The sequence below is a fragment of the Sapajus apella genome, unplaced genomic scaffold (assembly GCF_009761245.1).
Source record: "Sapajus apella isolate SASKATOON/1434 unplaced genomic scaffold, GSC_monkey_1.0 scaffold59, whole genome shotgun sequence".
In the NCBI taxonomy this organism is placed as follows: Eukaryota; Metazoa; Chordata; class Mammalia; order Primates; family Cebidae; genus Sapajus; species Sapajus apella.
In genome coordinates, this window is record NW_022436999.1 from 5,222,846 (window position 1) to 5,238,578 (window position 15,733).

At 37.9% G+C, this 15,733-nt stretch overlaps 1 protein-coding gene across 6 annotated transcripts in view; it reads right to left on the reverse strand.

Moving 5' to 3' along the window:
- The window catches only part of RAD51B (RAD51 paralog B), a 670,105-nt gene that overhangs the window by 646,513 nt on the left and 7,859 nt on the right, over window positions 1-15,733 (reverse strand). For all 6 annotated transcript variants that reach the window (XM_032246050.1, XM_032246052.1, XM_032246048.1 and 3 more), the window contains exon 4: window positions 14,162-14,278. In XM_032246050.1, coding sequence (XP_032101941.1) covers window positions 14,162-14,278 — 117 coding nt within the window. The remainder of the gene's footprint in view (window positions 1-14,161; window positions 14,279-15,733) is intronic.

The window sequence follows — 15,733 nt, forward strand, 5'->3', positions numbered from 1 at the left end:
GAAAGGAAAGAAAGAAAGAAAGAAAGAGAAAGAAAGAAAGAAAGAAAGAAAGAAAGAAAGAAAGAAAGAAAGAAAGAACGAACGAACTTCATAAAATGAAGTTTTTGAGAAGTGTGGGATTATGTAAAACAACCAAATCTATGAATTATTGGCATTCCTGAGAGAGAAGCATAAAAAGTTGACAACCTGGAAAACATACTTGATGGAATAATTCAAGAAAATTTCCCTAATCTTGCTAGAGATGTAGATATCCAGGTCAACATGAAGACCATCCCAAAGGCACATAGACATTCACCAAGGTCAGTGCAAAGAAAAAAGTCTTAAAGGCAGCAAGAGAGAATGGTAACGTGACATATAGAAGGAATCCCATCAGGCTAGCTAGCACCAGACATCTCAGCAGAAACTTTACAAGCCAGAAGAGAGTGGGACCTATTTTCAGTGTCTTTAAAGAAAAGAAATACCAACAAAGAATTTCACATCCCACAAATTAAGCTTCATAAATGAAAAATAAATAAATCCCTTCTCAGACAAGACAGCACTGAGGAAATTTGTTTCAACTAGAACAGCCTTATAAGAGGTCCTTAAGGAAGTGTTAAACATGGAATGGTAAGAACACCACCTGTTACCACAAAAACACACTTAAACACATAGCCCATAGACACTATAAAGTAACTACACAGTCAAGTCTACATAACAACCAGCCAACAACACAGTGACAGGATCAAAGTCTCAAATATCATTACTAAAGTTGAATGTAAATGGGCTAAACACCCCACTTAAAAGACACAAAAGGGCAAGCTTGAAAAAAAGACAAGACTGAATCATCTGCTGTCTTCAAGAGACCCACCTAACATGTAATCCCAAAGGCTCAAAGTAAAAAGGGATGAAGAAAGACCTAGCAGGAAAATGGAAAAACAAGCAGAAGTCACTATTTTTATACCAGATAAAACAGACTTTAAATCATAACAACTAAGACACAGAAGGGTATTACGTAATCATAAAGTGTACAATCCAACAAGAAGGCTTAACTATCCTAAATATATACCCATCCAACATTAGATCACCCAGATTCATAAAACAAGTTCTTCTTGACTGATAAATAGACTCAGACAGCCACACAAAAATAGGGGGAGACTTCAACACCCCACTGACAGCAACAGAAAGATCATCAAGCCAGAAAAATAACAAAGAAACTCTAGACAATTAAACCTAACGATATCTATAGAACAATCCACATACCAACCACAGAGTATACATTCTTCTCATCTGTAGAGGGAACATATGCGAAGAGCAACTACATGTTTGGTCATAAAATAAGTGTCAATAATTTTTTTTAATTGAAATCATACCAAGCATACCATCAGACCACAGTGACATAAAAATAAAAATGAACATCAAGAAGATCTCTCAAAACGATACAAATATGGAAAGGACAAAACTTGTTCCTGAATAACTCCTGTGTAAACATGAAATTAACACAGAAATCAAAAAATTATTTGATATTAATGAAAATAGGAATATAACTTCCCAAAAATCTCTGGGGGGCAGCCAAAGCAGTATTAAGAGGAACATTTTTAACACTAAATTTTTTCATCAAGAAGTTAGAAATACTCCAAATTAACAATTTAACTTTGCACCTAATGGAATTAGAAAGAAAAAAAATAGAAGAATAAACCAACCCAAAAACTACCAGGTGAAAACAAATGCCTAAAATTAGAGAGAAGACTCTGAGGCAAGATGACCAACTAGATACAGCCAGGAGGAACACGTGCCACCAAGTGACTGGGACTTTGAGAAGACTGTCACATTCTGAGATCTTCAGAGGGAAGGCAATGAGAATGGATGGAGGGTTGATACAGATGCTGGGCTGAAGAAAGAGAAAACTGGGAACCCTGCATGGGGCTACCACACACCAAGACTTACTTCTGGCCCCCAAGGACTCCTGAGGAAGGGGTGAGTTGAAGAGGTTTTAGCAAACCCCTCTCACCACAGACGTCTAGAATCCTACCAACAGGAGACGCCATGACTCCAGGGCATGGAAAGTTGAGCTGGCTGGGAGAGGTGCTTAGAGAGGTGATAGGGGTAGGACTGCAGCCTGTGCAGAACCCAGAGGGTTTGGTGCAGTAATGTCTACAGTGGAGTACGACCAGGGTTGTCCATCCCCCAAGGTTCACCATGCTCTCCTAGGAGACTTTAACCTTAGGGGAACTGTCAAATCTGAACACATCATGGTGGTCTTGCATGTGAAATGGGGCCAGTCCAATCTAAGCACCCCTTGTCTGCTGGCCTCTCCCAGGGCCCCAACCTGGTAGAGTGCACTTGCAGTGCACCCTCGGATGCCCAACCGAGGTGCCTCCAGGGGGCCCATCATAGCTTCTTTACTGGCAGATGGTGCCTGACTGTCGAGAGCTCCAGCAGAGCAGACTCCGATGAGGTGCACCAGACTACCCACACCCTCCACCAACTGCAGCCTCCTCTGTGCTGCTTTGCTGGCAGGAACTCACACATAGCCACTCCCAACACTACCATTTTGCTGGCACACACCTCCCCTCCACCGCTGGCACCCATGTGCACATGCATCCCACTGTGCTACAGCTGCAGCATGAGTGTAACTCCACCGCTGCATGGTCATTGCCAGTGCGAACACGCATACAGAGGCCAGCGACCCATACACCACCCTACACCACCACCAGCATGTACACAAACACACACGGAGACTGGCAGCCCTGTATCTGCCAGCACTGCAACCCCCCACCCCTGTGCCAACACCACCACTAGTGTGAATACATACACAGAGGCTGGCAGCCCCGCATCCACCAGCACGCCGTACAAGCCAAGAAGCAGGCATCCCACCACAATGCAGCTGCTAAGCACAGATCCCACTGCCACGCCCCAACAAAGCATTTTGGCTGGCACCAGCCATCAGAGTGTTGTAGCCAGCGATTCAAGAACACCCGGGCCCCTCCAGCACAAAAGGTTCCTAACCTCAAGGTGCCAGAGAACAAAGCTGGGGGCCTGAAATCAAATTCAAGAAATGCAGGGAATCTCTGTGAGATACTACCCAAGATGATCATCCCTGAGACACAGTGATCAGATTCATCAAAGTCAAAATGAAGGAAAAACATGTTAAAGGCAGCTAGAGAGAAGAGGAAGGTCACCTACAAAGAGAACTCCATCAGGCTAACAGTGAACCTTTCAGCAGAAACTCTATAAGCCAGAAGAGATTGGAGGACTATATTCAGCATTCTTAAGGAAAAGAAATTCCAATCAAGAATGTGTGTGTGTGTGTGTGCGCGCGCGTGTGTGTGCGTGTGTGTGTGTGTGTGTGTGTGTGTGTGTGTCAGGGTTTCACTATCACCCAGGCTGAAGTGCAGTGGCATGATCATGGCTCACTGCAGCAATGACCTCCTGGGCCCAAGTCGTCCTCCCACCTGAGCCTCCCAAGTAGCTGGGACTACAGGCACATGGTACCATGCCCAGCTAATTTTTGTATTTTTTGTAGACACAAGGTTTTACCATGTTGCCCAGGCTGGCCTCAAACTCCTGGGTTCAAGCAATCCGCCTGCCTCAGCCTCCCAAAGTGCTAGGATTACAGGTGTGAGCCACCACAGCCAGCCCCAACCAAGAATTTCATATGCAGCCAAACTAAGCAAGGGAGAAATAAGATCCTTTTCAGACAAACAAATGCTAAGGGAATTTATTACCATTAGGCCTGCCTTACAAGAGGCCCTGAAGGGAGTGTTGAATATAAAAAAGAAAGGCCATCACCACCAACTACAAAAACACACTTAAGTATATAGACCATTGACACTATAAAGCAATGACACAAACAACTCTGCATAATAACCAGCTAACAACATGACAATATCAAATCCACACATGTCAATACTAACACTGAATGTAAATGGGCTAAATGCCCAATTTAAAGGCACAGAGTGGCAAGCTGGACAAAAAGGCAAAACCCAACAGTGTGCTGTCTTCAAGAGACCCATCTTGTGTGTGCAATGACACCCACAGGCTCAAAATAAAGGGATATAGAAAAATCTACCAATCAAACAGAAAACAGAAAAAAGTAGGGGTTGCTATTATAACAGACGAAGGAGATTTTAAATCAATAAAGATTAAAAAAGACAAAGAAGGGAATTACATAATGGTAAAACATTCAATTCAACAAAAAGACCTAATTATCCTATATATGCAGCCAACATAGAAGCACCCAAGTGCATAAAGTAAGTTCTTTGAGACATATGAAGAGACTTAAATAATCGCATAATAATAGTGTGTGACTTCAACACCCCACTGACATTATAAGACAGATCATTAAGACATAAAACTAATACAGAAATTCAGGACCTGAACTCAACAACTAACCAAAGGACCTAATAGACATCTACAGAACTCCCAAAAACAACGGAATATACATTTTTCTCATCTGCACAGGGCACATGCTCTAAAACTGATCAACCATAAAACAATCCTTAGCAATCAAAAAAAAAAAAAAAAAAAAAACTGCAATCATACCAATCACAGTCTTGGACCACAGCACAGTAAAAATAGAACACAATACTAAGAAATCAATAGAAATCAACACTTAAAACCATACAACACTTAAAACCATACAATTACATGGAAAATAAGCAACCTGCTCCTCAATGACTTTTGGGTAAACAATGCAATTAGGGCAGAAATCAAGAAATTATTTGAAACTAACGAAAACAAAGATACGACATATCAGAATCTCTGGGACACAGCTACAGTGTTAAAAGGGAAGTTTATAGTGTTAAATGCCCAGATCAAAAAGTTTGAAAGTTCTCAAGTTAATAACCTAACATCTTGCCGAGAGAAAAAGAGAAGAGCAAACCAACCCCAAAGGTAGCAGAAGACAAGAAATAACCAAAATCAGAGCTGAACTGAACAAAACTGAGATGAAAAAAAAAATAAATAAATAAGATCAAAGAACCAAGGAGTTTATTCCTTGAAAGAATAAATTAGACTGCTAGCCTGATTAATATGAAAAGAAAAGAGAGAAAAGATCCAAATAAACACAATCAGAAATGACAAAGGTGACATTCCACTGACCCCACAGAAATACAAAAAGCCCTCAGAAAACTACTACAAACACCACTATGTATACAAACTAGAAAACCTAGAAGAAATGGATAAACATTCAACATTCAACCTCCCAAGATTTAACAAGAAAGAAATTAAACTAATGAACAGGCCAACAACGAGGTCCAAAATTGAATGAGTAACAAAAACCCTACCAACCAGAAAAATCCCAGGACCAGACACATTCACAGCCTAATTCTACCAGATGTATAAAGAAGAGCTTATACCATTCCTACTGACAATGTTCCAAAAAACTAAGGAAGAGGGTCTCCTCCATAACTCATTCTATAAGACCAGTATCAGCCTGACACCAAAACCTGGCAGAGATATAATGTAAAAGAAAGCATCAGGCCAATATCTCTGATGAACATGGATGGAAAAATTTGCAAGAAAATATTAGCAAACTGAATCCGGCAACACATCAAAAAGTTAATACATTGTGATTAAGTAAGCTTTATTCTTGGGATACAGGGCTAATTCAATATATGCAAATCAATAAATGTTACTCACCGCATAAACAGATTTAAAGCAAAAACCATACGATCACCTCCACAGACACAGAAAAAACTTTCAACATAAACCAACATCCCTTCATGATAACAATCCTCAACAGACTAGACATCAAAATGAACATACCTCCAAATAATAAGACTCATGTATGACAAACACACAGCCAACATCATTCTAAACAGACAAAAGTTGGAAGAACTAGAACAAGACAGGGATGCCCAGTCTCACCACTCCTATTCAACAAAGAATAGCAAGTCCTAGCCAGAGCAATCAGGCAAGAGAAAGAAATAAGGCTGAGCGTGGTAGCACGTGCCTATAATCCTGGAATTTTGGAAGGCCTAGACAGGCAGATCACTTGAGGTTAGGAGTTCAAGACCAGCTTGGCCAAAATAGTGACACGCCATCTCTACTAAAAATATAAAAATTAGCTGGGAGTGGTAGTGTACGCCTATAGTCCCAGCTACTTGGGAGGCTAAGGCAAGAGAATCACTTGAACTCAAGAGGTGAAGGTTGCAGTGAACCAGCATCAAAATAGAAAAAGTAAAATCATCTCTCTTTACTGACAGTATGATTCTATACCTAGAAAACCCTAAAGACTGCTCCAAAAGGCTCCCAGAACTGATAAAATGACTTTAGTAAAGTTTCAGACTACAAAATCAATCCACAAAAATCAATAGCTTTTCCAACACCAACAACATTCAAGCTGAGAGCCAAGTCAAGAATATATCTCATTTACAATAGCCACACACAAAAATAAAATATCTAGGAATACATCTAACCAAGGAGGTAAAAGATCTCTGGACTACAAAACACTGCTGCAAGAAATCATAGATGATACAAACAAATGAAAAAACATTTCATACTCATGGATTTGAAGAATTAACACCATTAAAATGGCCATACTGCCCAAAGCAATCTACAGATTCAAACTACCAATGTCATTTTTCACAGAATTAGAAAAAACTATTCTAACATTCATATGGAAAGTTAGAGGCTGAAAAGTAAAAGCAATCCTCAGCAAAGAGAACAAAGCCAGAGGCATCACATTACCTGACTTCAAACTACAGTAACCAAAACAGCATGGTACTAGTATAAAAACAGGTACACTGCTTAATGGAACAGAATAGAGAACCCAGAAATGAAACCACACACTTACAGCTATCTGATCTTTGACAAAGTCAACAAAAATTAAGAAATGCGCAAAAGACTCCCTGTTCAATAAATGCTGCTGGGATTACCAGCTAGCCATATGCATAAGAATTAAACTGGATCCCTATCTTTCACCATACACAAAAATTAACTCAAGATGGATCAACGATTTAAATGTAAGACCCAAACTATAAAAATTCTAGAAGAAAACAAGGAAAATCCATTCTAGACATCAGCCTTGGCAAATAATTAATGGCTAAGACCTCAAAAACAATTGTAACAACAAAAAAATTAACAAGTGGGACCTAATTAAAGAGCATCTGCATAGCAAAAGAAACTATCAACAGAGTAAACAGACACCCTACAAAACAGGAGCAAATATTCACTGTTAGGTCCCCCAAAGATGGCAGCACTGTTGTCAAACCATTATGAACTCTGTAACCCACACAAACGCCTCCAGATGGCTTCCTGGCACCTGAAAGTCTGAAACAATAATACCACAAAGGACAACAGGTTCCAGTTCCAGCCGACTGATCAACCCACTGAGTAAACAACAACCAACCCTGAGCTGTAACTTTCCACTCATTGCCCTGCAGACCTTATAAAGTATGCTCTGCTCCCCACCTGCACACTAACTCCCTTTTCAGACTCAGCCCGCTCACACCAGGGTGAATAAACAGCCTTGTTACTAACACAAAGCCTGTTTGGGTGGCCTCTTCAATCAGATGAGTGCTTAACATTCACAAACTAAGAATGTGACAAAGGTCTAATATCCAGAATCTATACGGAACTTAAATAAATCAACAAGCAAAAACGATCTCATTAAAAGTGGGCAAAGGACATGAACAGACAAGAAATAATGAAAAAAAAAAAAAAGGACATGAACAGACACTTCTCAAAAGAAGATATTACATGTGGCCATCGAATATATGAAAAAATGTTCAACATCCCTAATCATTAGAGAAACACAAATCAAAACCACAATGAGATACCATCTCACACAAGCCAGAATGGCTATTATTAAAAAGTCAAAATATCCAGAAACAGTGACTCATACCTATAATCTCAGCAATTTGGGAGGCTGAGGCGGGTAGATTACCTGAGGCCAGGAGTTCAAGACCAGCCTAGCCAACATGGTGAAACCCCATCTCTACTAAAAAATACAAAACAATTAGCCAGGCATAGTGGCGCACATCTATAATCCCAGCTACTCAGGAAGCTGAAGCAAAATATCACTTGAACCTAGGAGGTAGAGGTTGCAGTGAGCTGAGAGTGTCACTGCCCTCCAGCCTAGGCAGCAGAGTGAGACTGTCTCAAAAAAAAAAAAAGTAAAAAAAAAAAAAAAAAAAAAGATGCTGGCAAGGCTGCAGAGAAAAGGGAATGTGTATACACTGTAGGTGTGAATATAAATTACTTCAACCACTGTGTGCAAAGGAGTTTGGAGATCTCTCAAAGAACTTAAAACAGAGCTACCATTTGACCCAGCAATCTGATTGCTGGGTATATATCCAAAGGAAGATAAATCACTCTACCAAAAAGACATACGCACTTGTATGTTCACTGCCACGCAATTCACAATAGCAAAGACATGGAATCACCCTAAGTGCCCACTCATGGTAGAGTGACTAAAGGAAATGTGGTAAATACATGCCATGGAATACTACATAGTCATAAAAAGAACAAAATCATGTCCTTTGCAGCAACATGAATGCAGCTTTTGGTCATTATCCTAAGTGAATTAACACAGGAACAGAAAACCAAAGACTGCATTTTCTCACTTTTAAGTGGGAGCTAAACACTGGGTATATATGAACACAAAGATGGGAACAATCAACACTGGGTATTATTAGGAGAGAGAAGGGGGAAAAGGCTAAAAAAACTACCTATTGGGGACTATGTTCAGTACCTGAGGGATGGCATAAATCGTACCCAAAACCTCAGCATCACGCAATACACCAATGTAACAAGCCTGTACATATACCTCTGAACCTAAAATAAAATAGAGCACCCAATTATTAGAGAATAATCATTCTTTTCAAGCACACGTGCAACATTTATCAAAGTTGATCACATATTCAACCTTAAAAGATGTCTCAGGAAACTTCAAAGAATCAATACCATGCAAAGTTATCTGACAAAAATGCAATTAGGTTGATAATGTAATTAAAATTAAAAGAAAATTTTTTAAATTAAATAATTTAGATATTTTTAAATTCCAAATAACTCATGAGTCAAAGAAGCAATTGTGATGGGAATGTTTAAATACTTTTAGTACAGAATGAAAATGGAAATACTATATGAATGCTTCAAGAAAAATTCACGGTCTTAAAAGGTCAGAGCAAAAAGTAGAAAAACTGAAAATTAATACATTAAATGTCCAATTTAAGAAGTTAGAAAAAAAAAATCCCACAAAAAGTTAAATAAAAGTAGATTAATAAGAGAATGGCAGAAATAAAGGAAGTAGAAGACAAAGAAGTAATTGAGAGGACCAACAAAGAACAGCAGCAAAATGCAGAGTTGTTTAAAAAGATGTCAAATCTCTGACAAGATTTTTTTTAAAATAGAGGAAGAAATAAAGTGAGTAATATCAGAAATGGAAAGAGGGACAAAAACCACATGTAAAACCAGATTTAAGAGCTGTGAGGATATAATGAATAATTTTATTATAGTAAATTAAAAAATATAAAGAAAATAGACAAATTCCTAAAAATCTCATTCACTGAAACTACCCAAGAAGAAACAGAAAACCTGAGTGGCCCTATAATCATTAAAGGAATTGAATTTTTTAAACTCTTCTCAGAAGGAAAAATACCAAGATCAGACAATTTGTCAGTCAAGGTCTACCAAATCTTCAAGGAACGAATAATTCCCATCATATGCAAACCGTTGCAGAATATAAAAAAGAAGTGATATTCCATAATCCATTCTACCAAACTCGTATAAGATAGATTCTAATTCAGACAAACACACTACTAAAAGGAAAATTACAGCTCAATATCCATCTTAAATATTGAAAAATCTTAAATATTAGCAAACTGAATCCAAAACAGTTTATTTAAAAAAAAGGTAATATATCATGACCAAGTTGAACCTGTTCCAAAAATCCAATAGTAGTTCAACATCAGAAAAATCTATTAAATGTTACTCACCACATTATTAGACCAAAGAAGAAAAATAACATAATCATTTCAATCAATGCAGAAAAAAGGCTTTTGATAAAATTTAACACCAAATTAGTATTTTAGCTAGGAAATGAAGGAAAGGTCTTTATTTCTGATGAAGGATATGTACCAAATACTTACAGCAAACATCATAGGTTTTTTTGTTTTGTTTTTATCTAGAAATAATTTTTAACTTACAGGAAAGTGGTATTAATAAAAACAGAAGGCCAGGCACAGTTGCTCACACCTGTAATCCCAACACTTTGGGAGGCCAGGGCAGAGGGGATCATTTAGGGCCAGGAGTTCAAGACCAGTCTGGGCAACATAGCAAGCCCTCATCTCTACAAAAGATTTTAAAAATTAGCCAGGCGTCGTGGTGCACACCTGTAGTCTTAGTTACTTTGGAGGTTGAAGAAGGAGGATCCCTCAAGCCCAGGAGTTTGAAGCTGCAGTAAGCTATGGTTGTGCCACTGCACTCCAGCCTAGGTAACACAGCTAAACTGTGTATCTTTTTTAATTTGAAAATAAAAATAAATTAAAAACAAAAACAGAATGCAGAATATGTATTCTTTTCCCACATTCACCCACTGTTCATATTTTGCCCCATTTGCTTTATCATTTTGCTTGCTTTCTCTTACTTCTACACGTGTGTATGTGCATGTGCATATATGAAACCGCAGTATAAAATCAGCATGTCAATCTACACTTCAATTTTTATTGCAGCACTATTCACAGTAGCCAAGACATAGAATCAACCTAAGGGTCCATCAACAGACAAATGGACAAAGAATACGAAGTATATACACACAATGGAGTACTATTCAGCCATAAAAAAGAATGAGATTCTGTCATCTGCAACAACATGGATAGAACGGAAAGTCATTATTTTGAGTAAAATGTCAGACACAGAAAGACAAACACTGTATGTTCTCACTCATATGTAGAAGCTAAAAAACTTGATCTCATAGAAGTGGAGAGTAGAATAGTGGTTACTATAAGCTGAGATGGTAGATGTTAGAGGAAGGTAATCAAAGGTTGGTTAACAGATACAAAATTATAGCAAGATAGGAGGAATAAGTCTTAGTTTTCTATAGCACTATAGGGGAACTATAATTTACAACAATTTATTGCATATTTTCAAATAACTAGAAGAAGGGCTTTTGAATGTTCCCAATACACACACACACACAAAAATGGTAAGTATTGGCCGGGCAGGGTAGGGTGGCTCACGCCTGTAATCCCAGCACTTTGGGAGGCTGAGGCGGGCAGATAACAAGCTCAAGAGATCAACAGCATTCTGGCCAACATGGTGAAACCCCATCTCTCTTAAAATACAAAAATTAGCTGGGCGTGGTGGCGTGCACCTGTTGTCCCAGATACTCAGGAGGCTGAGGCAGGAGAATTGCTTGAACCTGGGAGGCAGAGGTTGCAGTGAGCCGAGATCACACCACTGTGCTCCAGCCTGGCACCTGGCGACAGAGCAAGACTGTCTCAAAATAAAAAAGGTAAGTATCTGAGGTGATGGATATGCCAATTACCCTGATTTGATCATTATACATTGTATACATGTATCAAAATATCACACTGTACCCCATAAATGTATACAATTATTGTCAATTAAAAATGGTAACAAAAGCAAAAAAAAAAAAAAAACCCTTTGTTTGAACATAAACTGATACACTCCCTGTACTCAATTGAAAAACAAAAACCAAAAAGATTGAAGAGGCTACCTGTAGCTAGAACAGAAAGGAAAGAACTTGCCCCTACTAAGGAGTCAGAGTATTTATATTCCTATTCCAAGTCAGCCAATTAGATAACAACAAAACACCTAACAGGCTTGTAACTTCTGTTTGGGTTTTTAAAAATAATTAATAAAAGCTAAATGAAAAGTATTGAAAGTATTCTAAAACTTAAAAAAAAATTCTTAAAAAGAATTTCCCAGTTAATCTTCCCTAAGTTCAATGTTTTTGCCATTTAAATAAGTAAGTTTATAACTGCAGATCACTATTGTAATAAACTTTATTTAATCAAGTGGAACTTCAGCCCAAAGTTTGTGTAAACTAGTATGATTCTGGCACCACCTGGTGGCAGTATATTCCAAAAGCAGAGGTTTTGTGTGTGTGTGTGTGTGTGTCTGTGTGTGCATGCGTGTGTGTGCATTTTTATTAATAACAAATTCACTCATTTATTTACCAACTATTTAATAGGATCTACTAGGCATAGCTCATATAAATCTTTAAATCTGTCTTGTAAGACAGGAAATAAAATAAGGTATTTTATTTTTAGATAAAATACCTTATTTTAAAATACCCTGGTTTAGATACTATAAGGTATAGTATACTATAAGGTATAGTATCTAAAACAGGATCCCTATCTCCAAGAAAAAAAAATCTACAGTTAAATTATGACTATCAGAATGTAAGAAAAGAATCTGTTCTTATTTCGAAGTTTCCTGAAAGTATTTATGCCCCTAGAACTTTCAAGCAAGAAGTCCTCAAGAGTGTACTGATAAACACAGTCTATCAAGTCACCACATTGTAAGCAGTTTTCAAGGAAAATAACTGCAGTGGTTTTTAAATGTCCTCAAATTCTTGACACTTCTTCAAAAGGTTGGCCAGGCATAGTCGCTCATGCCTGTAATCCCAGCACTTTGGGAGGCCCAAATGGGTGGATTACCTGAGGTCAGGAGTTTAAGCCCAGCCTGGACAACAGGGTGAAACCCCATCTCTAGTAAAAATACAAAAATTAGCCAGGTGTGGTGATGCACGCCTGCAATCCCAACTACTCACTTGAACCCAGGAGGCAGAGGTTGCAGTGAGCCAGGGTTGTGCCACTGCACTCCAATCTGGGCAACAGAGGAAGACTCTCTCTCAAAAAAAAAAAAAAAAAAAAAAGTAGAGGCTAATTTCCCTTTCCCTATGTAGGCTTGACTTGATGACTCACTTCTAATGACATAAAGTGGCAGAAGTAGTGGTGTGTAACTTCCAAAGCTAGGTTGCCAAACATATCACCACTTCCATCTTGCCTTCTTTGAGACCACTCCCCTGGGGGGAAGTAAGCCATCATGTCATAACACTCAAGCAGCCTGTGCAGAGCCTACCTGGGGAGGCACTGAGCCCTCCTGCCAACCACCAGTATCCATTTGCCAGTCACATAAGTGGGCCCCCTCAGAAATAGATCCTACAGCCCCAACCAAGCTTCAGATGACTGCATCCCTCACCAACACTGCTTGAGCTAAGCCACTCCCAAAGACACTAAGAAATAATCAAGCACAGTCCTTGGCACAGAGTTAGTCCTTGGCATAATGTTTATTGTTTTAAGCCACTTAGTTTTGGCATAATTTGTTATGCAACAGTATTAACCAATCTAATAACCTATCACTTCCTAGAAGAAATTTAATCTATAACAGAAAGTAAAACTAGCTCACTTTAGTTTAATACTGTAATTTTTCTACATGTTACTAAAATTTCAAATTGTCCTTCCTAATTTATAAGGAGTGATCCTTTTTTAATTCCCCCAATTGTTTCATAATATTATTTCATAATATTTACTGCTTTCTTTTTTTTGAGACAGGGTCTTCCTCTGTCACCCAAGCTGGGGTGCAGTGGTGTGACCATGGCTCACTCCAGCCTCGACCTCCTTGGCTCAAGTTCAGCCTCCTGAATAGCTAGGACCATAAGCATGTACCACCACATGTGACTAAATGGGTTTTGTTTTTTGGTTTTTTTTTTTTTTTTTTTTTTTGGTAAACACAGGGTCTTGCCTTGTTGCTCAAAGTGCTGGGATTATAGGCATGATATAATCATATAATATATAATGTCATTTATTGTGCATATTACATGTATGACATGTATGTGTATTACATATATGTAGCATGTGCATGTGTACATATAACATAAATATATGTATGTATATATGTATATACAACATATATATGAATTATATATAAACATATATATAAACACGCCCAGCAATATTTATCACTTTCTAAGTTAATTCAAAGAAACAGCAACCCAAGTAGATTTTAATCAGTCAGCAAGGATTTTTTTTTTAACATCTCTGTTTGCAGAGCAACCACACTAAGTACTGAGTGAAGAACCATATCCCTGAAGTGCTTATAATTTAATTCAGATTACTGTTCAAGAAATAATTTATGTTTTTTAGCTAAACTTTTTCCCTGGCTCTGAAGATCATAGGTCAATGGAAGAGGGTAAGAAAAATTTTTGCTTTACCTCTGTGAGGGATCCACAAGCCACACCACCATGCAAGGCTTCATCCAAAGCAGAAAGGGTAGTAGATAAGAATGCTGGTGAGAAATCAGCAGACCTTTGTGCTTTTATCCCATAAGCCTGAACAAGAAAATAATTAAGTTTTATTCAACTTCTATACACATTCAAAAACATAAACTAAGTCTATTCTCTAAATTTTAGCAACTTTAACCCTAATCCGTCCTTTTCCCTTCTATTGTTTGTTCAACAAATATTTACTCTGTGCCAAGGACTGTGCCAGATTATGGGGATATGACATAACAGAGAGAGACCTTGCCCTCACAGTCTTATGAAGTCTGTGGGGACTATGAAATAGGACTAGAAACCAGGCAATTACACCAGCATTAATAAGAGATATTGTAATAGGGAAAGTATAACTGATATGGATTTTGGAAACTTAATGGAATTTCTGGATGCCTGTGCTAAAATCTGAAACAACTGTTAGGTAAGCAAAGGAAATGTGACTATTCCTGCCAAAGATCATTCTGATGTATTTAGAACTACAAAATTTAATACTCTATAAGGAAAGTTGTTTTTTAAATTATTTTATTAATCTTCTGGGAGATATACATATATTTATATATACCCAGAGGAATATAAATCATTCTATTATAAAGATACACGCACACATATATTCATTGCAGCATTATTCACAATAGCAAAGACATGAAATCAACCCAAATGCCCATCAATGATAGACTGAATAAATAAAATGTGATACATATACAAATGGAATACTATGAGGCCATAAAAAGGAATGGGATTATGTCCTTTGCAGGGACACAGATAGAGCTGGAAGCCATTATCCTCAGCATACTAATGCAGGAGCAGAAAACAAAATACTGTGTGTTCTCACTTATAAGTAGGAGCTGAACAATGAAAACGCATGGACACATGGAAGGGAACAACACACACTGGGGCCTGTCAAAGGTTGCAGGGGGTAGGGAGAGCATCAGGAAGAATAGCTAACGGATACTGGGCTTAATACCTAGGATGATCTGTACAGCAAACCACCATGGCACACATTTACCTATGTAACAAACCCGCACATCCTGCACATATACCCTGGAACTTACAATAAATGTTTAAGAATAAAAAAAAACCGAAGCCAATGTTTAAGGCAGGGCTGAAATATAAGGAATGCTACAAGAATGAATGTAAACCATATGAGAAAGATGGCTTCTTGAATTGTATTCGAAATTGTATTAAGACGGCAGCTGAAGGTAGTGATGGAAGTAGAAATTAAAGTTGAATTTTGGGACCATGATCTCTTATTTAATTACTTAACTGGAAATATGCCATGCATATTGACCAATTACAATGACAGATGACAAATTAAAGGTTTTTCTGGTGTTTTACAAACTTCAAAGTAATTACAAATTAATTTGAATCTAGTCACAGAATCATTGCATAGTATTTTAACTTCTGTTTTCTCCCATAAAACAAAGAAAACTATTCAAAGCAATGAAATCAATGATAAAGCTAAGACTAGTGCCAATTTCTATCTCCAATTCTGATTCTCCTTCTGACTACCCT